This window comes from Colius striatus, chromosome 10 (genome assembly GCF_028858725.1).
Source record: "Colius striatus isolate bColStr4 chromosome 10, bColStr4.1.hap1, whole genome shotgun sequence".
Classification (NCBI taxonomy): Eukaryota; Metazoa; Chordata; class Aves; order Coliiformes; family Coliidae; genus Colius; species Colius striatus.
In genome coordinates, this window is record NC_084768.1 from 9,683,698 (window position 1) to 9,710,937 (window position 27,240).

The 27,240-nt window shown below is 41.4% G+C and overlaps 2 protein-coding genes across 3 annotated transcripts in view; one reads left to right on the top strand and one right to left on the bottom strand.

Annotated features, from left to right (window-relative positions):
• The window catches only part of RGS4 (regulator of G protein signaling 4), a 146,818-nt gene extending 126,917 nt beyond the window's left edge, over positions 1–19,901 (bottom strand). The window contains exon 1 of the mRNA XM_062004099.1: positions 19,817–19,901. The gene's annotated coding sequence lies outside the window, so the exon portion shown is untranslated. The remainder of the gene's footprint in view (positions 1–19,816) is intronic.
• A 649-nt stretch (positions 19,902–20,550) lies between these two features.
• RGS2 (regulator of G protein signaling 2) lies at positions 20,551–23,654 on the top strand. 2 transcript variants are annotated; one of them, XM_062003452.1, is made up of 5 exons: positions 20,551–20,672; positions 20,999–21,100; positions 21,191–21,252; positions 22,080–22,246; positions 22,688–23,654. In XM_062003452.1, exons 1-5 carry the CDS (start codon positions 20,560–20,562, stop codon positions 22,880–22,882), a joined length of 639 nt encoding a protein of 212 aa, XP_061859436.1. In that variant the 5' UTR covers positions 20,551–20,559; the 3' UTR covers positions 22,883–23,654. The 2 variants fall into 2 exon arrangements, with proteins under 2 accessions (XP_061859436.1, XP_061859435.1); XM_062003451.1 differs by lacking the exon at positions 20,551–20,672 and adding an exon at positions 20,679–20,889.
• Positions 23,655–27,240: the final 3,586 nt, after the last annotated feature.

Here is a 27,240-nt window from a genome sequence, read left to right on the forward strand (position 1 = left end):
CTTAAAATTTCACATTAATGTTCATCTCCCTCCCTCCCTCCCTTCCTTCTGAAATCTATCCTTTTCCTCCACTCACAACCTCCTCAAACTTTAGCCCTTCTATACAACAGCAGTTAATTGCTCAATTAGCAGTTACCACATCACCTGTTTACTATTTAAGAAAACCCAAAACCCAGAGGGATTTAAGATTGTGACCAGCAGCAACTACTGAATGAGCTTTTAAACCCTGTCTACAGGAACTACTACTTGTTTCAAGTTAGGCTATCCCTACTCAAATTATCTGTGTGGTTCTTATTTTAGATGTATCTCCCTCCAATAGAATGGCATATTTTTCCCATTTTTTTTCTTCTCTATAGTCTTATCTGATGTGTCATTTTGTCTAGTTTGAAACATTGCATTTCATTTGCAAGTATGCATCCTTGGCATGCAGAGAAAACATGCTGTTAAACATGATGTTAAACTTGACTTTGCAAACTACCCTTGACATAACATCATTATCAGAGAACTAGAGAAACCTGAAACAGTTACTCCATTAAGGATCACTAATAAAAAGAGAACTTTCTGCTTGCAGTCTATATCCCCAGTGGAACAGCTATTTGCTATTCTTTTGAAGCAGTTGAGCAGCTGTTATGCTAAGTTTCTACTGCACGGATTTGTAGTCACTATAGTCAAAAGTAGAATAGCATTGTAGAGTTTGCCAATTAATTCCACAAATTTCCAGTAAAGATGAACCAGTGGAGAGCTCTGCCCAAATTACTTCAGAGTTCAGAGGAAATACAGAGCAGAAGATTAAGATGTGATGGTCAGAGACTGTCTTTTTTTAACAGAAGGTGTATCACAAGACAACTATCACAGTTACTGTCTGGAGAAGCTGACAAGTAGCAATGGCTTGTATGGTGCACTTCAGGAAATCTGTGCCAAACTTCTCCAAAAACCAGGTGCCAAATGTTAGATTCGTCTCTCTGTTTATGCACATAGTTCTATGACCTGCATTTGATTAGCTCCCAAGAAGTTTGTTTTAGAAGACTGAATCACAACTGCGCAAGGTTTTAATCAGATATTCGGTCACTCTGCCCTTTCTTAAATTCCAGCCAATTACTTGCGTGCTTCTACACAAGGCTGGAAGCTTAGATCTGGGAGGCAAAGTGAAAAATACAAACCTTCCCAAGCTTGTAAGAGATAATGAACCTCAAAAGACAGCATAAGAGATCATTTCACCAGAAGCCCATAGCTGGAATTTAGCCGTTAACTAACTGTTGTGCACGATGCTATATTAGTACTGACTGCTAATGAAGTGATTTTAAAGAGGTATTGTGATTTTCTCATTACATGACTGCTGCAATATGTCTTGCTGAATAGTAGTAATAATAGTTTCGCCCAAAAATGGTACCTTACTTTTCAGTAAGAGGCACATCCTCGATATCAGTTTAAGAAAGTGGATGGAACAAAATGCACATCTGATGCCTATGTAAATATTTTCTTTCCAAATCCTATTAGTCTTTAAAAACCATCTTGTTGACTACATTCTGGCATCAGGGTAGGAAACAATCTGAACCTACAACAGAACATGAGATAAGACCGTTTTTCATAAATTTTGTGGTTCGGTACATTCAGTTTTTACTGCAGCTTCCTCAGATTTATTGCAGTTTCAGCTCAGAAAATGTGTTGTAAGCAGAGGAACTATCTCAGAGACACTGTGAGTTGTCCCAGCCATATGAGATGGGCAAGCAGGATTTTGTATACTTTTTCCTACTCATCTTTTACATAAGTCAATATTAGCTGAATCTTCAGTAGTATTTGGTGCAACCCACAAATACTGCACCTATTCATTAAGTTTCCTTTTCACTACCGAAAGGAAGTAAAAATGTTCCTGACAAGAGAAAAAAAGAAATTGCTTTGTGAGAGCACACTAACCCCTGCAACCCTCCTTTTACAATGTACATTTCAGTACTATGCAGCAAATCCTGGCTCTAAGCATAGGCATTATAAAACTAACCAACTCCTCTTCAAAGGAACTGCTTGCTAAATTTAACAGTTCAAAAATTGCCTCCCATTTCCTACTCCCCTCTAAACATCTACATACTTGAAAACAAGAAGTCATAGCACCTTGCAAGCTCTGTGATACATGGTATCTTTCCTGACCTTCTCAATATCTACCTTCCTTTTCCTCCCTCCCACGTTTCTCTATTACCATTCTTGTGTTTTGCAGTTATGTTCTCAAATTGAATTATTTCCAGTTTTAATCTTTCCTCTATCAAAGGAAGGGACAGTTTGTATCCAGCAATCTATCTACCCTATACTTTTGAGATTTCCTTTTCCATTTCAGAAATGATTTAGCTGACAATGAAACAACAGCTGAGACTCCACAGCATAAAACAGCAATTTAAGTTTATCCTGATATGATACACTGCAAATCTTGACAAGGGTTCAGGTGCTGGCAGCTGAGCTCTCCTCCCTGCAGCAGACACATGGCTGAAGGCAGGAGCTGCTGCAGCCATACAGAGAATGAAGTCCCCGTTCTTCAGCTAGATTTCATAGACTCTTTTTCACAGACTTTTACAGTAGTTCCACGATTTTGGCATGAGTTTAATAGTAGGGCTAGTCATAACCATGCTACAAGAAGTCACCCAAACTGTGTTTGTGTCTTTCGGCCTCATTCCTATTCATTCAATCCACAAACAATAAAGTGATGTTAATATATACAGGTAAATAAAAGTAACTTTCTTGAAAATCTTCAGCAGCACAACCACCCCTCCAGCTCGGGCATGGCATCCCCTCTGCCATCATGGGAGGTCCTGACTCTGGGCAGCCCTGGCAATGGAGACTTTGTGCACGCTGACTTCTCCTGTAGGAATAAATTGCACTTCCTCCCACTCAAAACACTGTTTTTTATCCTTCCCTGTGTTGTTCATCTAGAAGTGTTTAAACACAGCTGCAGTGAGGGGCCAAATCTCGGAGGCCCTATGGCCTGAGGAATGTCGGCAGCCATGTCCACAGACAGGTGTGCAGAAGCCCAGCTGACCCTGCCCAGCACAGCAAGGATGTGCCAGGGAGGTTGTTCTCCCAGAAACAGAGAAAGCCACCTACCTCCTCGGTGTGCTTTTATTTGCCATTAGGCATATAAGGAGTTCTCACCCTAGACAATGTTAAACTGTAAATATCTACTCTCGCTAAGACAGAAGAAGAATTTCTACCACATCTACTCTTGTCTGCCCCCTCCAGTACAGAAGAGCACCTCCTGGCTGCAAACCATCTTTTTCTGGGTGAAAAAGCCATTTCTTTGGTGGCTAGATCATTGAATCTGGCTTGTTGCTATTTTTTGAATGCAGGTTAAGATTGCCTCCCTGTTCCCTTGCAAGCCTGAGATTTCTGAATTTCTGAGCTCACAAAGATTTTTTTTTCCTCTCAAAACAGTCATCGTCATGCATTTCATGTCCAAGAGGCCTTTCCTGGGTTTTGGCTAGGAAGAATTCTCTGGAGCTGAGCCTAGAGCTGCATGAAGAAAACAAGCCAATGCCTCCTAATAATTCTTCATTTTCTTCCTCTGTTTACAGAAACTAAACAGATGTTAAGTGGGATCATCTAGTTCTTCTGGTGAACATGATGATTTTGCACAAAAGTGTATTAACTTACCATCTTAATTATAAAAAAAATAAACTAAGCTAAACAATGCGTTTAGTCTTCAAAATTATTCCAGTGTTAGAGAGCTGTTACTCAAACAATATCCCACTGAAAGAATCTCTTCTGTCTAGTTATGAGAAGACGTGAGATTCAGGACATGGAATTGCTCCTAAAAGTACTACACAATTATGAAAGAAATGAAAGACAAACATTGTAGAAATCAGACAACAGATACTTTATTTTGAGAACTGGAAGCCTAGTTCTTGAGACTGGCTCCTATTAGAAGGTCCCTCTAGGCTTCTTAAGCAACTTTAGTGCTAATATATAATAACTCTAAGTAGCAAAGCTATACAATAAAATAGGCTTGGTTATTAGCTATCCTACACCACAAAAAGAAAATAAGCTGACAGAAATTATGCATTTTTGAATTTTCAGCATTCTCACAACAATTTACAGCAAGCCAACCAAAACTCCAATTCTTATACTACCAAAGCCAAGTGAAAATGTAGTCAATAGAAACCAAATTATACAGAGATGCTTACATTCTCCTGTACACTGAAAACTTTCCTAGTGGGACTGTCCATAAATAGTTGTTGAGATTATTTACCTTTCAAGGCGTCTCTTTTTTAAATTAGTAAGCAAAAATTCTAGAGGATTGAGTATATGCTTTCAACTTTCATGTACACACAAACTCTACCAAGCAAATTTGGTCTTCAGTTGTTTTTTTAACAACATATATGTAGCTAAAAAAATTGTAATAATCAGAAAAGGAGTTGATTTGATTCCTGATCCAGCTTTTCTCTCATTGGTACAGAGAGTCCAGAAAGGCAAGAGCATATCCACTGCAAGATTAGAGAAGGAATATTTTTCTTAGAATACATTTGGAAGCTTTCCCCTTTTCCAATATGAGATTGGATTATTTTAACATCTTCCTGTAGTGAAAATGTTTATCTGTCTTTTAATTTTGGAATACATGTAAGCAAATAATGCTAATGTGTTCTCTAAAGTACCTTCTAAAAATGTAAGATGTTCTTGCCTTTTGGAGCTCGTGCCTCTCCTGTATCTTCCCAGGGACTAAAAGAATGTGAGAACTTCAGAACTGGAATCTTCGCTGCAGAAGTGGACTGCTTATATTTTTAACAAACAACTCCAAAACAAACTTGCTGTGCCCTCTGTATAATAATATGTACCAGTACTAAAACTAAACCACTGGCACTGCAACCTGACCACAGCAGACCTCATTGCAACCACAAACCCTGCACCACTGGCAAAATGTGATGTTAAATCACCGTTTCTTAAATCTTGGATACAGTATTCAGCCTATGAAGACAGCTCATACAATATGCTTTCATACCTTATTGGATCCTGTAATCCAAGCTTTTGGGCTATGCAAAGTCTAGCAATAATGTTTACAGCACCATCCCCAAGTCAATCTATAAGTTATCGCCAACATCTGCCGCTATTGCAATTTGTTGGCTGGTGCAATACGTTTGAAAATGGATCCTTCCTTGCCATCATTCACTGAGCTCTCTCCTTAACTCTAGCTTAAGGCTGACAGCCCTCCTTTCAACATCTATGTAGGCTGCATTGCACTGGGATTCTTGTAACAGTATTTCTCAGGTGTTGCTTTATACTTGAGAACTAGTTTGTTGTCTTAAAAAAATCTGTCAACAAGCAGGATAAATAAATTGGAAAGCACAGGTCTTTGTTATTTAAAGATTAAAACCTGGCTGTCTCAAAGTACTCTGAACTATGCCATGTATTTTTTGCCAGTGCATATAATGTAAAAAAAAAGTATTTTATGTTTCCATCCCTAGAGATAGTTAAAACACATGTAGCTAAGTTGCTGAGAGATACGGGTTAGTGGTGGACCTGGCAGCATTAGGTTAGCAGTTGGACTTGATGATCATAAAGGTCTTTTCCAACCAAGCCACTCTATGATTCATGTGTATCCTTGGTGAAATCTACTGATCAAAAACAGAGAAAGACTGGTGTGCTCTCCTTGTAAAGGAGAGGAACAGTAACTTGATTCTCCAGTGTCCATCAGTTCAGGGTTAAAAGGAAATGTTTCAAATAGGGAAAAAAAGAAAAAGTTTTTTAAATATGTCTTGCTTCATGTAGCTGCTGCTGTGCTGGACGTTTTTAAGAAAAAAAAATGACAGAGTTCCAAGGAAAACAAAGGGAAAAGGCATGATTCCAGATGCAGATTAAACATTGTGCGTGGGACCATCTCCAGACTTTCAACCCAACTACGGTTTTTTTTAATGCTTACAACACACACTTTCTTATTTCTCCATCACTAATTTGAAGTTATTTGATCCACAAAATACTATTTTTTCCCTCCTAAACTTCTGTCCTTCAGAGAATCCTTTTCTAGGTGTCCTGAATTCCAGGCATGAGATTCCCAAAGGAGTAATTTACATGTTCCTTAGTGTATAGTGCCACACAGCCAAGTCAGTGTAAAGAAGTATTGACAGGAGCTTTACCCTGAATGCTCCTTCTGATATTTCTCTTATGTCAGATACAATTAGTGGGCAAATGAGAAAGCACTGGTTCTGCACCTGAACAGCCAGTTGAATTGCACCCACAGGTCATATGAAGGAGAGACCCAGAACATGGAGAAACAGCAAAAGCACTCCCTGCAGAAGTAAATTACTGTTTGGTCTGTTTAGCTGTGAGGTGAAACCACATCACTCTGTATCCCATTTAAGGATGCAGAAGTGGTAGGGTTGAGGGACAGCTGGCCTCTGCCAGCAGGAACATCTGGGAGTTCTAGAGACTGAAATGGCTCATGCCTAAAGTCACTAATGGTTGTTCCATCCCGTAACATAAACACTGGTCTGTAAACATATTTTTTCTTTTTTGCAAGAATTAATTGTCTAGCAATTGCTCCATTTTTCTTCTTTCTTCCTTCCTTATTAGTACAGTAGCTTTCATACAGAAAAGACAATGATGAATACAAATTTCCCACTAGCAAGAGTAAGTTAGTCCTTGTGCTGTGATAAACAAACATAAGTGACTTCTCTGTTTCTCTTTGAGGTAGTATCTTGTGTTAACCTCCAGGAAGGATAAGTCCATGGTTGACATTTCTTCCTGGAATATGACTTTCTGAGTTCAACCTTTTTATTGCATCGTATGTTGTAAAGTCTTGACATTCATGACACGAATATATAAATTACCAAGCACAAAATAAATCTGATGGAGAACCTAATCACCTCAGATCCAAAAAAAAAATACAGCTACTAGAAATAAAGAACTGTTTTCTGATGAAGAGGAATGCACAGTTACTTACATCATTAGATCTGATGTATGCCATAATCTATGAAATCCACTAATAAATTCTTGTGTATATGAATCTGTGTCGTCATCCTTTGTGCCACAAGTCCCATTTCATAAACAAATTAAGGGTGAAGCTTAGCATTTGCCATTAGGTATTATTTCACTGATAAGGGGAGAAACAGCCCAGCACCAGCTGGAATGAATCCAGGAAAACACTGAAATCCCCTTCTGATTTAAAAATCAATGATAAGGAACCTGTTGAAGATTTTATTGCAGAAGAAAAAATGACATTTCTTGTATTTTCTCTAAGGGCCTCTCTTGCCTCCAGAGTCTTTGGATATGAATGGAGCTGCCTGCAAGGCTAGGCTTGGGGGCTGTAAGAACAGATATGCTCACTGTTGCATGCCCCAAGAGTGGGAGAGCTCAATGAGGCAGTTGCCAAGACCAGCCAGCAGAGGAAAAGGCAAACAGGCACCTCTGTACCACTTGCCTGGCCAACTGCCAAAGAGTCTGGCAAAGTGAAACAACAATCTGGGTGGAGCTCAGAGGGGTCTCATTGAGACTAGGTATTCCAGTAAAATGCTTTCATTTGGAAGAATCAGCATTTTCTACCATAAAACCAGTCAGCTGATACATCTCCAAACAGCTCCAGTACTAAGTTTAGTCATTCATGTTTTTCTACTCGTCTTCCAGCTAATTAGCTACAGCTAAAACAACTGCTACCTCTGCAGGTAGCATCTCTTAGTGAAATATGTACAAACAGCCAAAACCAGGATGTCTGTCAACAGCCAATGTGGACTGTTTGTAATCATCTCTCGTCGTTTATTAAACACAAGCTCCTGATCCAGCCAGTAGATAATGTTTTTGTTTCTTGTGACAGATCAACTTATTTTTCTCACCTCTTTTATTTTTAACAGATAAACATTTTGTAAGTGACAGCAAACTAAATAATTTTGCTTATCTGATTTTATCTACACCTCATCTTCTAAACATGCCTTGAGCCACGGTAAAATTAGAAAGAGATATTCTAAGTCCTTGGCACTGAAAATCTCTACTTTGGCTCAGCTGACAGCACTAACTGGATGAGATTATTTATATAGTTGTGTAAATGTTCATGGTACCATTTAACCAAATAAAGTATAGGGCCTGAGACTAGAAAAGTGTGCACAGACAAGGTCCTTACTTTTAGGCTTTTCAGGGGTAAATCCTAATTGTGTGGTGGTCTGAGCAATAAATAAAACTTAAAAGGACATACAAAACGCCACAGAGGGTCAGAGGAATGCCTCATTTGACCCAGCAGTTTGTCTCTATGAGTGGCAGAAGCAGCTAAGCAGCGAAAGCACAAGAAGCCAACTGCTTTCTTCCCCGATCCCACCACTGTCGCTCAGCATTCACAACTGTTACATTAGAGATGTTAGAGGATCCTCATTCCTTTCAGCATCTATTTGCAGGTCTGCTGTCCACAGATTTATTTAATGCCTTTTTGAACCCAGTGACAGCTCCATCTCCACAGCGTCCTGCAGAAGCAAGTTCCAGCTGTTCGCTACCTGCTAGCTTCTATTCTGCTTTTTTACCTTGTCTCCTACCGCTTTTAACAAGTGATCCCTTAGTTCTAGTTTCATTATTTTGGTCATTGTAATTTACCTTCTTTCCACTATCTCCTTGCTCTTGTTAGACAAGCCCAAAACAACTGTCTTTTAGTATCCATTTGTAGAGATACTGTTCATGAACGTCTCAGCCTCCTCCCAGGAAGAACTGACATCATATGTCATAAGGCCCCATGCACCAAGAAACAAAATAACATGGAAGGCTTACCATCACTGCATTTTCAAATGTGTCTGAACATGATATTCCAAAAAGGGGAACAATTAAGTATCAAACAGTAATTGCATAGCAATGGTTTTGTCTTACATCTTGAGTACATGCAACATTTCTTGAAAGTATCCACATCTAACTACCGATTAAAATCTGGTTAGGAAAAACGGAGAAAGAAAACAGGAGCAGCAGTGAGGTTTTGGTATTTCACAAAAGGTATGCCTAGAAAATGAAGAATGCCTTGTGCAGCCATGAAAGTGGTGGTGTTGTAACTAAGGAACTAGCAGAAAAGCAGCTCAATTTATTCCAGGAGCTCAGGAAAAAAAACCAATCTGGAAATGAGTGAGCAAAGGGTTACTGTGGCAAAGTAAACAACGCAAATGGATGTCTCTCTGTATAGAGAGTATCTCACCTCAAAATGGTTTCAGAAAAAGAATCACTGAAGCTCTCAATCTCTTTCTCTAAAATTACCCTAGATTCCAAAGAGTACAAAATGCTGTTATGACATTCTGGGAGCATTCCTGTCCAAATTGAGCTTGGCTGTAGATGAGGATAATTTCATGCACCTTTGCGTCTCCTTCACATAAAGTTACTTTAAAGAAAGGTGTCTATTCAAAACCAGCAACTGGATTACACAGGAATCTCAATGTATTATGTCAATGGATGGAAGCATTCAAAGATTGAATGTATCTTAAAGGGAAAGAAGTCCCTGAACATCTAAACTCTTGCTAATTAATGACAAAGACATGAGACAAAACAGTGAGTAACTGCTACTCCTCTAAAAGACAATAGCCTATTCATACAAAAGACAATGCTATTTAGTATCCAGGTGCCCATGCTTTATAAATCTTGTGGGACCACCTAAACTGGTCTAAAAATCTCATTGCATCCTCTTCACAGCATGCTTAGTCTTCCACACAGATTTTCCTCAGCACCATTCTGACTGGTTTTAAAACTTCGCCACATTTCTTAAATGCAACCACATAATGATTCTTGCTTTTAAGTCACAATCACCATCTTCTATGAAGGGCAAAATAAAGCCCAATATAGCCACTTTTGAGACTGAAACATCTAAAAATCCTTTGTTACTGTAAAAATAAGAGTATGCTTTCCACATAACTATTTCTTCTAGATTTCTGAAAACAAGTAAATAGAAATGGAAAGCCTCCAGAGGCTGGATTCCAGACAGAGCTGTTTCAGCTTAGAGCCTGCGAAGCAGAACATTTTTCTAGTTCCCTTTGTTACAAGAATCTCTCTTGGCACTTACATTGTCTACTTTTAATACTCTTCCTAAAGAATATCTAATTTGTTAATGTAACTAAGACTCAAGTACTGTATAATCTTACTGATTCAGTCCTTGGGTCGGGTTTTCAGCTACACACAGCTTAGAGAAAAGTAGGTGAGGATAAATGTCAGGTATGGTGCAGGCTAGAGCAACCACAAATTTTAAGGATTTCTCAGGCATTCTCATTTTCTCCAGTGTATTTGCTGGCAGAAGGGATAAGTAAGAGCTGCTCACTGGCAGTTTCCTGACTTAGGAGAACTCACAGAGATGGAAAATTGCAGTCAATCTACTACATAGTACCACCTGATCAGGTCACTAGAGGAAATTGGGGGGAAAAAAAAAATTCCCCATTTCTTGTTTCTCTGTTCTTTGGGTAAATAATTTTAAATAAATGTCATCTTAAACTTGAGCATCTGTAAATGGCAATGACCTTCATGTTGATCTCACGTTGAATGTTGCCTCAGGAGTGGTTGACTAGTGATCAGTACAGCTGCAGAACAGCAAATGATGGCATTTCACTCCCTGAGAAAATCTCTGTCCTTTCTGGGCATAACACATTTGCAATATGTGGAGATGTAGATTTTCTGCCGTGCCTGGGAAAAATGGAGGCTCACAGGGAACAAGGAACAACCTGTCTGCTTCTAAAGGCTGTTTTATTCAGAGGGGGAGACAGTCAGGGTTACAGTCATTTTCCTTGTGCTGCCAGCTGGATGGCTGTCAGCCAGATCTAGCAGGAAAGCCACACTGCCACATTTGCATGAAGTTGTGCTCCAGCTGAGAAATGCTGCTTTTCAGTACTGCAGCCATCATAGTAACACAGCTCTATTGTCACAACAGCCAGCCCAAACTACAGGCAGACACACTGCAGATCTGACTGCACCTATATATTTTCTCCTGTTCAGAAAGGACTCACTGTACTAATGTCAGTACTCTTATTCTTCAGCCAGAAATTTAAAAAGCAAGCAGAAAAGCAAGCAAGGAACAGTACTACATTTCCCTCCCTTCTCCTACCACAGGGTTTCTGCCAGGAAGTCACCTTCTTGATTCAGTGTCAAGGGTCCATCTGGTCCATAAACACTCATTCAGAAGCATTTACTGACCAGCAAGACAAGGCAATGGTAAGTTACATGCACTGAGAGAGATATGATATGGAAAATTGAAAGGAAAAAAAGAAATCCAAGACAAGAACTACAATTATTTGCAAGCAACTTAACAGCTTGCAATCTCTTAACAGACTGTATTCTTATAGTCCTCCCACTTAAACATAAGACATCTTTCCATACACCTCCCAACAATAGAAATTATATTGACCACAAAATTGGAGAACTGATAATTAAAACCTGAGTAGTCCAAAGCACATAAAAGAGGAACAAGGAGAGAGGTTAAAGCCAAGAGCAATAGCAGAACTTGAGCTAACAGTTATAAATTTTTCTGATGGGCCATAGATCATTACATAGATGTTCAGGAGATGAACTGCCTTTCTGAGCCTGTCATCATCTACAAGGTGCTGTGGGAGATAATGAATGCAAAAGAAATATATAGTTGACTTCAGACTTACAGATTCCTTTTTTCCTCCCCAAAAAATAGCATTGTCTCCAAGAGGGAGAAAAAAAATAGAGATATAGTTAAAAAAGAAGCTCTTGATTTCTCAGTTGTAATTATAACTGAAAAGAAAGTTCATCAGAAGAGGAAATGAGCTGGCTAGAAGTGACATTGTAAATACAAACTGGCAGAGAAAACAAAAGTAGCTCAGGTGTTTTGGGTTGTTTTGAAACCTTTTGTTTCAATTCCCCATTTGTTACTTTCAATAAATGCAAATTAAAGAATATGGGGCAGATAGATTTAGTAAAAAAATATTCACAGTAGGCCTGAAGGATGTACACAGAGTGGTTGTGTAATACCCCCTGAAAGGCAGAAACTACAGCAGAGGAAACCACCATATCCTTCTTTACTCTTCATTTACTCACAAACTACCCACAGAGAAATTGTCAAGATAAAACTATCCTCTGATCTCAAGAAGCTTTTCATGTGTTGATCCTGCACCCAGTTCCAAATGTCCATCCCTATTCTATTTAATGTGCACAGAAAATACAATTAAGATACATTCCATATATAAAGGGAAGTCAGGAAAACAGATGTAGCAAATACATTTTTTGACATTTCAGGCCTTTATGTTGCAGGCCATAAATGAAGTCAGCTAGTGACTAGACAAAGTCATAGCAGTGAATGACACCATGTTCTTACCACTTACCTGAAACAACAGAAGCATGGTAACCAAGAAATCGGTGCCAAATGCTGTGTCAGCCTCAGTCATTAAGGACAGTAACACAAACAAGAAGTTAGTTATTAAACACCAAGACAACAAAGTTGGTATTCAATTTACTCAGCATTTTCTGCACACCTACATTTGCTTTTTTGCCGTATTTTGAAGCACACAGCTCTGATTACAAATAGAACTTAACTCATCTCTGAGATCTGGCACTTAAACAGGCAGCATGTTACGATCCAGAGAGATCAGGCACGTTCATCTTTGTTCCACTTGCTATTTTCCCCATACAATCAATCTCTGACTTTCTCAGTCCATATATGCTCTTTTCCCTATGCACATCAAGACAACCACTCTGCAATTCACCTTTCAGCTGAAGTTAACAGTCAGGTACACAAATCCCTTAACCATCCCGCTGGCTTACTGATGTTCAGCAGAGGAGGATTGGATGTGCTCAGAAAGAAATTCCTTTGTGCATCACAATACACGTCTTTTATCACTGAGAGAAGTTCACTACTATTAGAGCAGCTTCCACGGAACCAGGCAACAAGCAGTCACCCACAGCACTGAGGGTCCTCACTGCTGAGTCCCATCAGTGCTCCAGTCTTGGGCTAGTTACAGAATTTTTGTCATTTCCAAGCATCCCTCTGTGATTTTTCTCATTGCTGAATCTCCTTTCCCACCAGAGTAAACATAGTGCCTTGAATAAACTTGGGGTTGCTTCTGAATGACTTAAAGAAAGAATGAGAAAATAGTGGTCACGTCATTTGAGTGGCTTTGAACAGACCCTTAAATTGAACAACACTGGAAAACCTGCCTCAGCCCAATTTAGACACTGCAGTCCTGGGAGTTTTTAGTGGCTGATCTTTCTTTCATAACTTCATGTGCTTGCACAATTGTTCTAATTTGGCTTTTAGGCATATATGACATTTAAAAATCTCTTGCTAGAACAGCTCCTGTAACTCCTCTGGTTCACTGTATTCCTCAGAGGCTTGTCCACAGGTGTGAAATTAAGCTCTCAATTGTTGTAGACGGATTAGAGTATTTGTCTGAAATAAAGAAAATACACTATGTAAAGAAGGAACAATCCCATAATACGTGGAAGAAATTGTCCTCACTTCTGTAGCCAAAGCAAACAGAAGATAATCAATACCATAGGCACTAGTTATTCAGTGGATATTGGTAGGACAGAGTAGGCAGCAGGGTTTTTGTTCATCCTGTTCCTCCTCGCACTTTACCAATGCCTCCTACAAGTCCTGATACATTCAAATACATCTCAGAAGAGCTAGTCAAAGCCGTCTTGCCCCCTAATTTCTTTCAAAGTTCCAGACTTGCCAGGAATGTCGTTTCCAGCAATTAAACATTAGTTTTATGCTAGCTGTAAAATAAGTTTAGCATTCCACAACCTGAACTGCAGCTGCACAGCCCTGCACTGCCATTTCCAAGCACTGGAAACATCCCAGAAAATGTTTCTTTAATGCAAAACTACCCAACACTTTTGTCTGCCGTGACAGTAACTGCTCTGAGTAAATCTAGCGCTGGAATAACAGCAGAACATAGTGAATTCTGTGAAGTTTTACCTGTCCAACATACAGTCAAATACAAGAAGTGACATTATCATTCTAGCCACGTAGTTTGGAAGTTTGGACCATTATTTTCCACATGGAATGAATCACCTGAAGTCAGTTATGAATTGCTTTGCTTTGAAGACTTGTTTCAATGCTGAACTAAGAGCAGATGAAAAAAAAAAATGTTCTAAGGAAACAATGTACCTGCCTACAACTAATGCACTTGGAGGACTGAGACATTATTTTGCAACACTTGGCATTAAGGCAATGACTAATCCATCAAGCTACTTGGCTATATCTCTTTCTCAGGCTACCTGCAAGACAGTTTGCACCCTCAGTCCAATCCTGGCTACAGCCTGACCTCTTCTATGTACTGTGTAACCAGTCAGGAGGGAATTTCCAGTTTGATAAGGACAGACAAATATTACTCTGCCCTTCATTTATCTCCCAGCCTTCATTCTGAGAATAGACCAGAGTGCCATTGGATAAACATGGGATAACTAATAATTGTAGAGGAAACCTTCATTCTGGCATCTTCTAACTCCAGAGAATTAGAAATCTTACAGACTTTGGAATATTTTTTCGTCAGTATGAGAAGCAGAAAGAGTATAAAACTGCCCTTAACAGATGAAATGCCTCCTGATCTTACTAAGTGTATTTGCTCAGATAGTGTTTTCTCTCCATTACCCTGTATCCTTTATCACATCTGAAAGACATTCACTACCTTTCTGCTTTTCACAGAAGAGCTTATACTGCAACACTGAAAGTGATGAAAAGAAAACACTGCCCTGAAATGGTTTTATGAAAATTAAGGAGATTCCACAGACAAATTTGATATTTTTCTAGTACCTTTAATTTCCAGTAAGAATGTCTAATTAAACCTTTGCTAGTTTCACAGGGCACGGAGATCAGGCTGTCCCAAGAAATGGTTCTATTTAAACTTTTCTGCCCATCATAAAATAGGGCAGACTGACATTTCATCTCCATTTCAAAGGAAACGCTCATTTAAAAAAAAAAAACCAACAAACTTCTTTAGGTGGTGCAAACATTTTTATACTCCTGTCTAATGTTCAGTTTTCTCACTGTTGTGCTCCTGACAGTATCCACCTGTAGGAGCCGTAAAAGGCATTGATTTTGTAAGGCATGGAGACTCTCTAGATCAATATCTGACTAATATCATTTAGGCATTTACAGAGAGTTTCATTAACATGGATTAGTCATCAAAAGGACTGTGTGTTGACTGTGTTACATGCAGATAATATGATAAAGATGGTGCCCACATCTAGATTTCACAAACATAGTTGATTGTTTAATGTCCCTCTGCACACTCAGTTTAACAAATATGGCTGTTGGTGGGGGGGGGCAGGGGGGGAAGGAACAAAATAAACTGCAACTTGAGCAGAACAGGGAGCCAGTGTTCTGCATCACCTAGTTAACCTCAAACAAGATTAATCAGGACTCTGTACGTGAGATGGTGTAACCCAGCTAGCGTCTGCTAAGAAAATGTCATTGTTCAAAATACACTGCTTCTTGCTAAGCTGTTTGCTTTCTGTATTGACAAAAGATGTAAGGAATATGAGAATGTCCTGTCCTTTAGAATGCAGGCTATATTAACGGGTCTCCTTTCAGCTTGTCTTTGCAAAGAGATCAAGGAGATCTTGCACGAGCAGGACAGCCATCCCAGGGTCTGCAGGGAACCCACTGTTCTGACTCCCATCCGCTCTTACTGAGTATGTCCCCTTGAAAAACTACAGTTTCTAAATGTCCAAGGGCAGAGGTGGAATTACAATCAACTGCTCAACACTTAAACAAATGTTCTTCTTACAGTGTCACTGTAACAGCAACGCACATGTCCACATAACAGCAACACTGCAAGTAGACATATGGTCCCAGTTTATCCACCTTTTGATAAATTTACGTTCTATTTGTAGAACTTTTATAAACTAACGTGGGTGTTTGTAAAACAAGGTGGCTGAGAGCTGGGAATGGTGAGTTCTCAGAGAGCTCTGTCAAGTTTATACATTACTCAGACAGAGGACTTTGCTGTTAAGTGAAATGAGATTCACTTGTAATGAGATCTATTTTTTTAGGAAAGACTGAACATTTAATTGGTCTGGTCTTAGTCTTAATCCACAGTAGTGTTAAATTTAGATCCAGAAATGGCTCCTTATGATTTGTATGTTTCCAGCCTTATGACTGGAAATTAGTCCAGGAGGAAGCACAGCAGTTGGGAAGGCACAGCCTGCAGGGCTCAAGTCAGAGAATGCAACAACTTGATCTCAGCAAATTTCATGCACTTAATAAAAACGCAACCCAAAATTCCCCAAACCAACCACACACACACACTACATGGCACTGAAATCATAAAAGGGACTAGAAAAGCAGAATACAATGAACAGAATTAGAATCAGACTAAAGCTTTGAGAAAACACCTTTGTTTGCACAAAAAAATGTCAGAAGGTGGCAATTATAATAACCACCCAGAGAACTACAGTGCCTTACCATACGTATCATGCACGACTGCTGTGATTTAACAGTGTACAGCACAGAAGCACATGGCTTCCACCCACAGCTGGACACCTCCCTGCTCTTTTGTTCAAATACGTATCGGTCCTCTGTGCCTCACAGAAGACACAGCCTACAAGAGAGGGAAGAACAGCACCTCAGCTGACACTATTATAAGCAGCACAGTGATGTTCTTTGCTGATCTCCTGATCTGATGCTTAACATGAACCACCTCACAGACACAGCATCAGGGCAGCACGGCTGTAAATTGAAAGAGACAATTGTAAAAATACAGCAGAATGCACCTGTGCAGTTTGCAATTTGTGTTACAAAAGGAAAAGACGTGGCTCAACCTTTTATTCTTTCTTTTGAATACAATTTTCAGCTAGTCAAAGACATCAAGGGTTCAATAAGCCATCCCTCAAATAACTCTGATGCACGGTTTAAACTACCATGCAAAAATATATTCTCCCCTCTTGACTTTACAAAACCCAGCTATAAAGTCTCTGGACCGTTTTCATATGTTCTTTCCTATCATCCAAGGCTTCTCTATAAAAAGAACAAACAAAGACTGGCATTTCAGAAAATGTAGACATGGTTTTAAGTATTATGCAGTGAGAACAACTGCTCACTGGGGACTTGGAAAAGATCAGCACAGTTCTTGCAACATATAACGTTAACTGAGATGGAAAAAACCTCATCTTCCATCCTGGATGTTTACGGCATATGGTACAGTCCTCTGTATATCCAGCTATCACTGATGCTCATAGGAATTGTATAAGCAGAAAAAGAACAGAACATTCTCAAGAAAGCCCCTGCAAAGAGAACTGTGATCTCTAGGGTGAGAGCTTGTGTCATCAAACATCTGACATCAGATTTCACTGCAGGCGATAGTGAAACTCTCACTAACTTCAACAACAAAGTTTGGGCTATAGGCTCCCCCCGCGTCACTTTCCCTTGGCCTTGCTCCTTGACAATGAGATTAGTGTTACAGAAATAGACTGGAGCTTAAAGAAGCACACAAAGGAGAAGATTGGGCACTCTGCAGTTGTCCTCAGCTACTAAGAGCTTCACTGCTTTGAAAGAACTGAGGTCAGAGCACACACAGACAGATTTGGAGCGCTGCTTTGAGTCCTACAGGCAGGGATGCACACCCACAGCCTCTTTCCCCACAACAGGCATTGCCACAGGAAGGTACTTGTTCTTCAGCAGCACTGCACACTGTGCTATGCTAACACACCTGAATCTGTGCTGCAATTGCAAGCCAGAGCTTTTCCAGAAAGTAGTAATAGCTCATTTTCCCAAAATCTTCAAAATACTGTTGCAAGAGACAAGGTAGAATAGAGCTGAGACATCAAATCTCACTTTGCCAAGTCAGTGTATGGCACCATCTGTGTGAAATTGTCAGAAAGGTGGGTCAACAAGCTAAGGGATTTTGCCATCCTTGCTTCTAAAAACTAGAAATGGGTAAAACAAAGTAATACTTAAGTGTGGGGTATCAAAAACTTCTCAGTGAGCCCAAAGGCTCTTGCAGGCATACACCTATAGTTACCAGCAGAGGTGATGGCTCAAGGGCACTCAGAGACCTCCTCCCAGAAGCATCCCCCCTGCCATCACAGAATCTTCAGGGTTGGAAAGGACCTTGAAAGATCATCCAGTCCAACTCCCTCCCAGAGCAGGACCACCTAAAGTAGGTCACACAGGAACTCGTCCAGGTGTGTTTTGCATGTCTCCAGAGAAGGAGACTCAACAACCCATCTGGGTAGCCCATCTCAGTACCTGAGTGGGTCCTTGTACAGACCACTGATGACATTCCTGGCAAAGGAGGGCATCCTAGCCAGGAATGTCATCACCCTGCACAGCATGATGAAGCAAGAAAGTATTCAGTAAAGCTTCTCTTCTACTGCAAAAACAGTGATAGCTCTGCTTTAAAATTATAATACAAATGTAAACTGAAAATATACCTCAATGCAGTCATTAGAATTCAATTTTAATCCAAATATTTTTTAAATCTCATGTTACAATCTTATAGGCTTATAAAAGACTATCAACTTCACAATTGCACATTTGGCTAATTTTTTTTACCTGGAATAATATCTTTTTTTTCTACTGGTTAAAGATATTACAGATGCTAGAAATACCTTCCTTATCTGGTCCTTCCATTATTATGGATATATTAAAAAGCTGAAAGTAAAAAGTATCAGATAAATATGTGATTCATGCTGCAATTCTCCATATGCTGACTACTGCCAACTTTACAACTTGGTGGATGCTGGGATAATCTCAGCTCTACCCTTGCAATTCTCCTCCAGCACCATCAAGAGAATATTGTGTCAGGTGTCAAACATCAGCAGGATCTCTGGTGTGCTATGGGTAAGCCCCCAAATAGAAAGGCTTAACCAAACCTTACTGTAGCTTACTAGACCTGGAAGTTTTCCAGCTATTCTTGGGCACATTTTCCCCACAGTCAGCTTTGAGAATCAGGTGAAAGAAACTTGAAATCAGCATTGAAAATGAGGAACTCTCCTACAAGTTAGGTGGAAGGTGAGGATGTATGGTTCTTGCAGAGTGTTTGATCCTTTCCAGAGGCTCCACTTTGGGACAAGGCCCAAGGCTGAGTTGTGATCTGTTCTGCTGAAGGGAGGCAGCCTCTCCCTCCTCCCAGCCCCTAACCAGGAGGCAGCGTGTGGTGAGTTTCGCACGTGCTAAGAGTGTTCCCGTCCTCAGGCGTGTTACAGGCTGTTCAGCAGCTCCTGGCAAGCTCCTGCCACAATCACTTGCAGCTGCACAGCTCTGCTGGCCCTGGCACTCAGTGGGAGTGACGGTGGAAATGCCTGGAAACGAGTCAGTACAGCTCCATCCATCACACAAACATTGCCTGCCCAGGGCCTTTTCTTTGGCAAGCTCCCCCCAGTAAAGTTTCTGGAACTGATGCTTTTATAGTACTTAGAGCCTTACCTCTGTTAGTGTTTCCACATTTCCTCCCTCCCATGGTAACACCCTCGTAATAATTTCTTATTAGAAAATGTATATAGTATATACAAGACTAAGAGCTACATACTGAAAAAAAATCCCATTTAAAGTGACTTGGTAAAATTTAGCAGATGGAACTGTGTTTTCCTGTCAGAACTTGCCAAGGACTTGCACCAGGCAGCACTGAAAAACATCTGTGTTTAAATGCTCTCCCAAATTAAATGGCATTCATTTGGCTCATCTCATTTGAAATGAAACACCTCAGCACATCTGTGTGCATATTCAGCAAGCAAAGAAGCTGTGAGACTACGGTGATTCTAAAAGGACCAAAAAGGATTTGATGCTACCCGATTGCATGGAAGTCAGTCAGTGTTTTGGGAATCAAACAGTCTCTCTGAATCCTGCATTTTATGATAGAAAAATACATGCTGTAGGGCCCTGTGGAAATGAAGACACATGCACAGAAAAGAGCAGCAAAGCAGGGTAGATTAAAGAGAAACTCACATGATTCCTAAATCCAAATTCTTTGGCCGTGATACCCTGCGGCTGGACAGTGCTGAGAAGGGCCACATGGCCTTTTCAACAAGCTGAAGGCTGGAGTACGTCATTAAGATTTCAGCTTCATGTCCTGGGAGTAATTTACACAGTTCACTGGTAGGTGGCAACACTACACAGAGATAAAACACACGTGCAGACAGCTTATTAAAGTGATGAATGGCCTGGGTCAGCAGAGAGGTGAACACCAAAAATATCATCTACTAAAATTTACCATTACTTCATTTTTTGAAGGAATGGGGTCGAGTCCTTCCTTACCCTTTTTTGGTGAAAGGCCTGTATTCCCTTAAACCAAAGCAAACCAAAACTCTGCAGAGATGCAGGGTACATTTCTAACAGAAAGGAAAGGACTGCCAGCCCTGTGGCGGTGTGGTGAGGACAGGGGCTGTTCCCGAGGGCTGGCAGCTCCAGCTGCTCAAAGCTTCCCGAGGGCAAGTGAGAAGGGAAAAAAAAGGGAGGAAAAAAAGAAAAGCGAAAAATAAAGAGCGGGAGGGAGGCAGGGAAAATAAAATAAAGGGGGAAAAGAAACGTAATCCTGGTCAAACGCTGAAGTTTCCCATATCGGCTTAGCGAGAACACCAGCCGTCCCTCCCGCGGGCGGGCGGAGCGGGCGGGGGCTGGCCCGGCGCGGGGCCCCGCCTGCCGCCGGGCTATAAGCGCGCCGGGGGCGGCCAGCGCGGCGTGGCGCGGCGATGGAGAGCGCGGCCGTGCTGGTGCTGCAGCGCGGGACTGGCCGGATGGAGCGCGGCGCTCGCCGGCGCAGCGAGGCGGAGCAGGCGGAGAAGGGCAGGATGAAGCGGACCATGTGAGTTCCCCCGTCCGGGGCAGAGCCGGGGCCGCGGGTTCCTGCAGTAGAGGCGCCGAGCCGAGCTCCCGTCCGCGGGAGCGGAGCCGCTCGAGCCCCCGTGCCACCTGCAGCCGTGCCGTGGCTAACGCCAGTCACTGGCTAGCGGGCACGTTTGTTGACTTAAGTGATGGGCAGATGGCTTTCGTGCCCTCAGATGCTCTGGGAGCCTCTCTAGGTGCAAAGCAATGTCGGGAAGAGTTTTGCGGATTTTCCTTGTAAAGGGGTTGCTCTCTAAAGCTTTGCGTTGTCATTTTTAACATGCATCCTCTTCTTTGTTCTTCCAGCATTAAAGATTGGAAAACAAGACTGAGCTACTTCCTGCAGAACTCCTCCAATGCTACTAAAATGAAATCTAAGCAAGTGGGGAAACACCGCACCTACTTCAGGTGGGTTATGAGAAAGACTGGAAATAACTGTTCTACAAAAGAAGTAGAATTTGAGCAGAGGAGTCTAATGTTCTCCATCTCTTCTCACAGACCTTCCCCTGAAGAAGCCCAGCTGTGGTCAGAAGCCTTTGATGAACTTCTTGCTAATAAGTGTAAGTTTGTCTTCAAAAAGTAACATTCAAGAGCAAAGGGAGGGAGACTTTTATATGTCTGTTAGAGATTCCTTCCTTGCATGTCAGCATTGTACCTTTCTAATGTAAATAGCTTTGATTCTGGGCTTGAAAGTTAAATGCTTTAAACAGTTTAAAGTCAACATTCATAGGCGTGTTCTTTTAAAGATGACTATTGAAGTATCAAGTGCTTCCTTGTAGTGGAATTTTCTGTGACCCTTGTAGTTAAAACCATACCTATCAGCTTGGCTTTGCCAAGTGTGAAAAGAGCATTTGTCCACTGAAATCACTGCTTAACCAAGGGAAACACATTGAAGTAACTTGGGAATGATTCTGCAACAGAGAAGGTCAATGATCCTGGGTTTAACTGTAGCTCAGCAAGGAAAAGCAGTCAACAGCAGAGCAAAAAGATTAAGAAATAATGTTAGCATTTGCTCTTTGAACTTGAGTCATCCTTTCCACTGCAAAAAATATTCCAGAGGTTTGTAACACAGCCATAAACATTTACTCCTGTGTAAAGGTTAACATGAGATTCTAGCTAGAGAGGGGGGTTTTCAATATATAAGCAGGCATGAGGGAAGGGAACGTGGACTAGAAATGGCTTGTGGGTTTTTTGTATGTATTGAAAAAGTGACTGAGAGCAAAGCCTGCCAAGCTGTTAGAGCAGCAATTTGTTTGCAGACAGAAATGGGAAAAAATGTGCATTGCTATGATATCCCTGAAATGACCAGAACTACAGCAAAAGGTTTTGCTAGAAACAAACATGACCAGTGGGTAAATTTAAGATTCCCGTTTTAATCTTTCCCTAGATGGTCTTGCTGCTTTCCGAGCTTTTCTGAAGTCTGAGTTCTGTGAAGAGAACATTGAGTTCTGGTTGGCCTGTGAGGACTTCAAGAAAACCAAGTCACCCCAGAAGCTGACATCAAAAGCAAAGAAAATCTACAATGACTTTATTGAAAAGGAGGCTCCCAAAGAGGTAAAGAAAACCTGTTGAAACATAATGTCCTGTTCTGAGTTCTTACAGCCTTTCTTCATTTCTCTGAACTGACTTAAAGATACAGATGCCAAACTGCATTGTGCATACCTTGCTGTTAATATTGGAGCCTGGATATAACTCTCCCCTTAACTGCCTTTCACCCAACTGGAAAAAACGGGCACAAACAGTATTTCAGGGAGTTTCCATCTTAACTGGGAAAAGTCCAACGTCTGCATGTAACACCTATAACTCTTATCAGTGAGAGACAGTATCTGAATCACTTTGGGTTTTGTAGGAAAGAAGCATTTTCTTAAAGGATAGATCATTAGTTTGACCTCATAGCAATAGGGTCTTGCCTTTATCTTTTTAGAAGTTTTATCATGTATTGTACTTACTTGATTGCAGTTCTCAAAAGTAAATGTCCTTTTCTTTAAATTTCAGATAAATATAGACTTCCAAACCAAGAACATGATTGCACAGAATATTCAAGAAGCCACACACACGTGCTTCAGCGCAGCACAGAAGAGAGTTTACAGCCTAATGGAGAATAACTCATACCCACGCTTTTTGGAATCTGAATTCTATCAGGAGCTGTGCAAGAAGACACCCATCACCAGAGCAGCCCAGGGCACATGAGTGATGGAGAAGAGTGGGAAGAAGCCTCTCAGCCAATGAGGAAGCAAACCACAGCTGTGGCAGCATCCTGACCTGAAGACCAAGATACCAAGTGCTCACGCTGTTTGCCACAGTGCAAGAACAAATACTGACTTTGGTGCAATGCTGATGGCAAAGAGTGACCCTGCTGCAGGGCATTCAGAGGTGATGGCAGAAGCATGCTGGCCAGCTGCTGGCAGCAAGCTTCTCTGCCAGTGCGGCAGGGAAAGGTGACTCTGTTCTACCAACCTGTATGGTGTGAGTCCTTCTGTCACACTCGAGGTGGCAAGGCAGCAGTCTGGAACAGAGCTTCCTCCTTGTAAACAGGAGCTGCTCTGTACAGTTGCACAGTGCTGGGAGCTTGAGTTATTGGTTCTGTGTTTGTTTTTCCTAAACATCAACGGCTCTTGCAGTCATCAGTCACTTGGTGTGTTCACACTGGTTCTGTAAACTGCCTCTAACTGCAAAGAGATGTGTTGGGTTTCCACACATAACAGCACCATGCAGCAACGGAGGGATAGAACTCTGTTCCCAGAGGAACAGGTTCTGCAACTCAAGCAGGGCTGAGTTGTCAGTGCAGCTGCACGAGGCCAGACAGAGGGCAAAATGTGACCAAGGTGAACAGGAGCTGTACAGTACTGTATTTATATATGGATTGATTGTGTTGAATGCTGCAGTATCATAATTCTGTCTTGAAGACAGCAAGCTTCAGTGAAGTCTCTTACTGTTTTTAATAAACTATTTTGATACAAAACTTCTTTTGTTGCTTAGCTTGTTTGCCACGCAGAGATATACTGTGTGGCACTTAACTCCAGCACTGTGTGTCCTGGGGGTGGTCTCACCAGGGCTCATTACTTCAAAGCAGTTAGTTTTTAATCTATGAGGCACATGGATTTAGATTGTGGTTATTTTTACCAGAATAAAAAAAACCTTGACAAGGGAGACCTATTCCATTGTATCCTTTGTCTTAGCTACCTCTCCCTGAAAGCCATCTCTAAGGCAGTGCTAGGCACGTGTATGGCTACACCTGACAGAATCAGAAAGCAGTGGTTGACTAGTGATGCATCTTCCTGCTGCTGGAGGTTAGAGGATACTATTTGGTATACAGGCACCAGTGCCACAGTTGCTCAAGATGGCTGCTTCATCCAGGGCTTTGGATGGCTTTAGTGCTAAGCTGAACAACCCCTGCAGAGCCAGCAGTGAAAGCATTTGACTCCATGCAAGGTGGTGGGTGCTTCTTAGGAGTAAAGTTGCAGGTCATCATTAGTCCATGACAATTCTTCTGACAAGATCCAAAACCAGCACTTCAAAACTACTCCCCAATCTGTTAGTTTTGTGACTTCTGTGAACTATGGCTCTAATTCAGGTCCTGACTCCAAGCTATTTTGTCTTTGCTCCTCAGGTCACAGCTTTCATTGCTTAGTTGCCATATATCCACAGCAGTCACTTCTATAATGGTCCACTTCTCCAAGAATCATTTTCCACTTCATTTACACATCCAAATATTGTTCAAAATACATATACCTACCTCATGCTTATATATAGTAGGATATATATAGGAGATATATATATAGTAGGATATATAGCAGTGTGTCTATTTTACTGCCTCTATACATATACAGAAACAAATCTGGTGTAACTCACTTGGCTTGAACCCTGTTTCTGGGGCTGTGGGAACTGGCTCTCAGACAGGTAAACTTGCTGTGCATTTAAATTCATATAAAACAAGCACAAGAAACTCAGCCCAATAATTTAATGCAACAGGGAAAGTTTATTTTTTCCCCAATCAGGAAAAACAGATTTGTACTGATAATTGCTTTTGTAATCTAACTAAATAATTTGAAGAGTATAAAAATAGGCAGAACTCTACCTATTAATGACTCAGAGCTGGGACAGGAATAATTCCATGAAGCTTCAGTGAAGCTGCATTAATCTGTACCAATTTGGGATGTGGTAATTAACCGCTGCTGGTGTCTGGTTTCAGGGAAAGAAACATTTCTAGTTTCAGCAGGTGCCAGAACTACTTATAGCACAGTATGTAGTTCAGAAGGGAGATGAGGTGGGGCAATTGGGCAGGGCATCACTGCCTGAGGGCTGTTGTATATTTTTAAGATTTGAGTCATGAACACTGTTTTTTAGGAAGGCTGTGCAGGCAGCTTTTGAGAGCTCTGGTTTCTGGGCTAAGCTTTACAGCAAAAGTTTGGTGTATCAACAGAAAAACCCCTTATGTTTTAGTAATGTGCAACAGTTTTATGCACACAACGTTCCTTCCAGTTGCTGCTGTTCCAGTTTTGCTTGTATGAGCCCTGTTTTCCCAATTCCCAGGGGTAAGCTTCACCAGAAAAAGAGGGCACTACAGGCACATTGGGAGTGCTGCAACCATGAAAGGTTGCTACAACGTCAACATTTCCTGAGGAAACGTAAAACCACCGATTGCTTTAAGAGATGCTTCTTCCATCCTCTGGGCAGTCTTACAGTTGCAGTTAAAATTGGTACTTGAGTATCACTATGCAATGACAATGCACAACAAAGTGCTCCTTGCTCCACAGCCCAGCTGAACTGTTCAAACCTCCCATTCCAGTCCCACGGGGCTGTACATAACCCAACTGGCCACAGAACCGGGAAAATCCCTGTCTGGGGATGGCAAAGGGAGAGTGTCAGAGCTGGGGTCCTGCAGACCAAGGGGAGGCTGCTGCCAAGCAGCTGGCCAGAGCATAATCTTTTTAATTTTTCTCAGATGATAAAACTGCTCCAGCCCATATCCCTACAGATACCCCTCAAGCAGGGAAATAAGGAAAAAGGATCCCAATGGGTAACTCTGTTACACAAACAGCAGCTGCAAAGGAACACAAGTCCTGAACAGGTCTGTAAACAGGATTTGGAAGCATTTTTAGAGAAAGGATCTGCCACAAAAAGCTGAGGACAGCAAGGAAGAGATACCTCCAGAGCGGGATGGAGAGGAAGGTGCCCTGGCTCTGCCTTCCACTGCACAGCAAGCCCTGGCCGACCCCAAGAAAGTCAGTGCCAGTTCATGCACTGCTAACAAGACTGATGTTGAGCCTGGAGATCTAGAAATACTGAAAGCCACCAGTAAATATGGAATAAAGGCAGCTTTTAACTATTTTCATGTATCACTGCTTTCAAACCGCAATCTCCCAACACTTGGTGCTTTTTTAAGCTGCTAGAAGCAAGTGGTTCCCTGCTTTCTTATCACCCAAAAATTACACTTCTCACTCTTATGATTATGAAGAAAAACATGAAACTGCAACTGCATTCCCCAAACCAGGACTTAACACAAAGACTCTGCAATCATTTAACCGTATCTACTTTTCTAAGCCAGTATCATGATTTTGTGAAGCTACATCGCAATTTTCAGCTACCTGGATCTAGCAACAGCTTTCTTTAAGGGCTTGTGCTGACATCACAGCATAGAGCATTTTAAAGGAAGATCCTCTGTACTATCAAGAGGGCAAAATGTAAAGCAACCTTCTAAAACACAGACTCAAAGCAGCTGACCCTTGGCAAGCGCCCTCTGGCCCAAAAGCTGGAGAGATCTCAACAGTGATGCTGACTCACCACTCCAGTCAGATGGGAAAGCAATGCCATGCAGTAAACAAATAGCAGTGCAGTGCTTTTGCTCCATGTATTTATCTATTGTGGCTGAAAAATGTACCAAGGCTATAAATAAAATCTCATTTCCACTTGAAATTCCAGATCTCCATTTGGAGGAGGGAACACTAATGATGGCTTAAAGAGCTTTATAGGCACATAGATAAGTGTGTGGAAGGCTTTCTTGGACAAGACTTCATAACTTGGCAACTTGCATGGAGCAGAAATGCAACCTTTAGAAGCACTTTTAGGAACTTCAAGGACTTCTTTTAAGAAAAGCTTGTTGTGATTCAAGAGGGAAAAATTGGTCGGAGCTTGGCACAGCATCCCAAAGTCATCTTCCTTCAGAGGGCAAAACATTAACAATGGCTCCTTCTCATCCCACCAGCACAGCAACACCCAGACTCTGCTTACACATATCAGGAGCAAACTACTAGGTATGGCTGCTACATCAATCCAAAGTTCATTCCAGAGACAGGACTGACAAGAGACCTACCTGCAGTATGGGTCCTTGATCCATCCAGCAAAGAGAGTTGGAAATGAAGGTAGATCTACAGCTCAGGAAAAAGCCAAACCCCTCCTGGCTGAACTTAAATGGAGCCCTCCTGATGGGCAGCATGTGTGTGGGGGGGACCATGGGGCTGCTCAGGGCAATTAAAGCCATTAGTGTGCTCTGTCCCGACATATGTAGAAGGGAGCCCTTTTCTGAGGGTTACTGTGTAGAACTATGT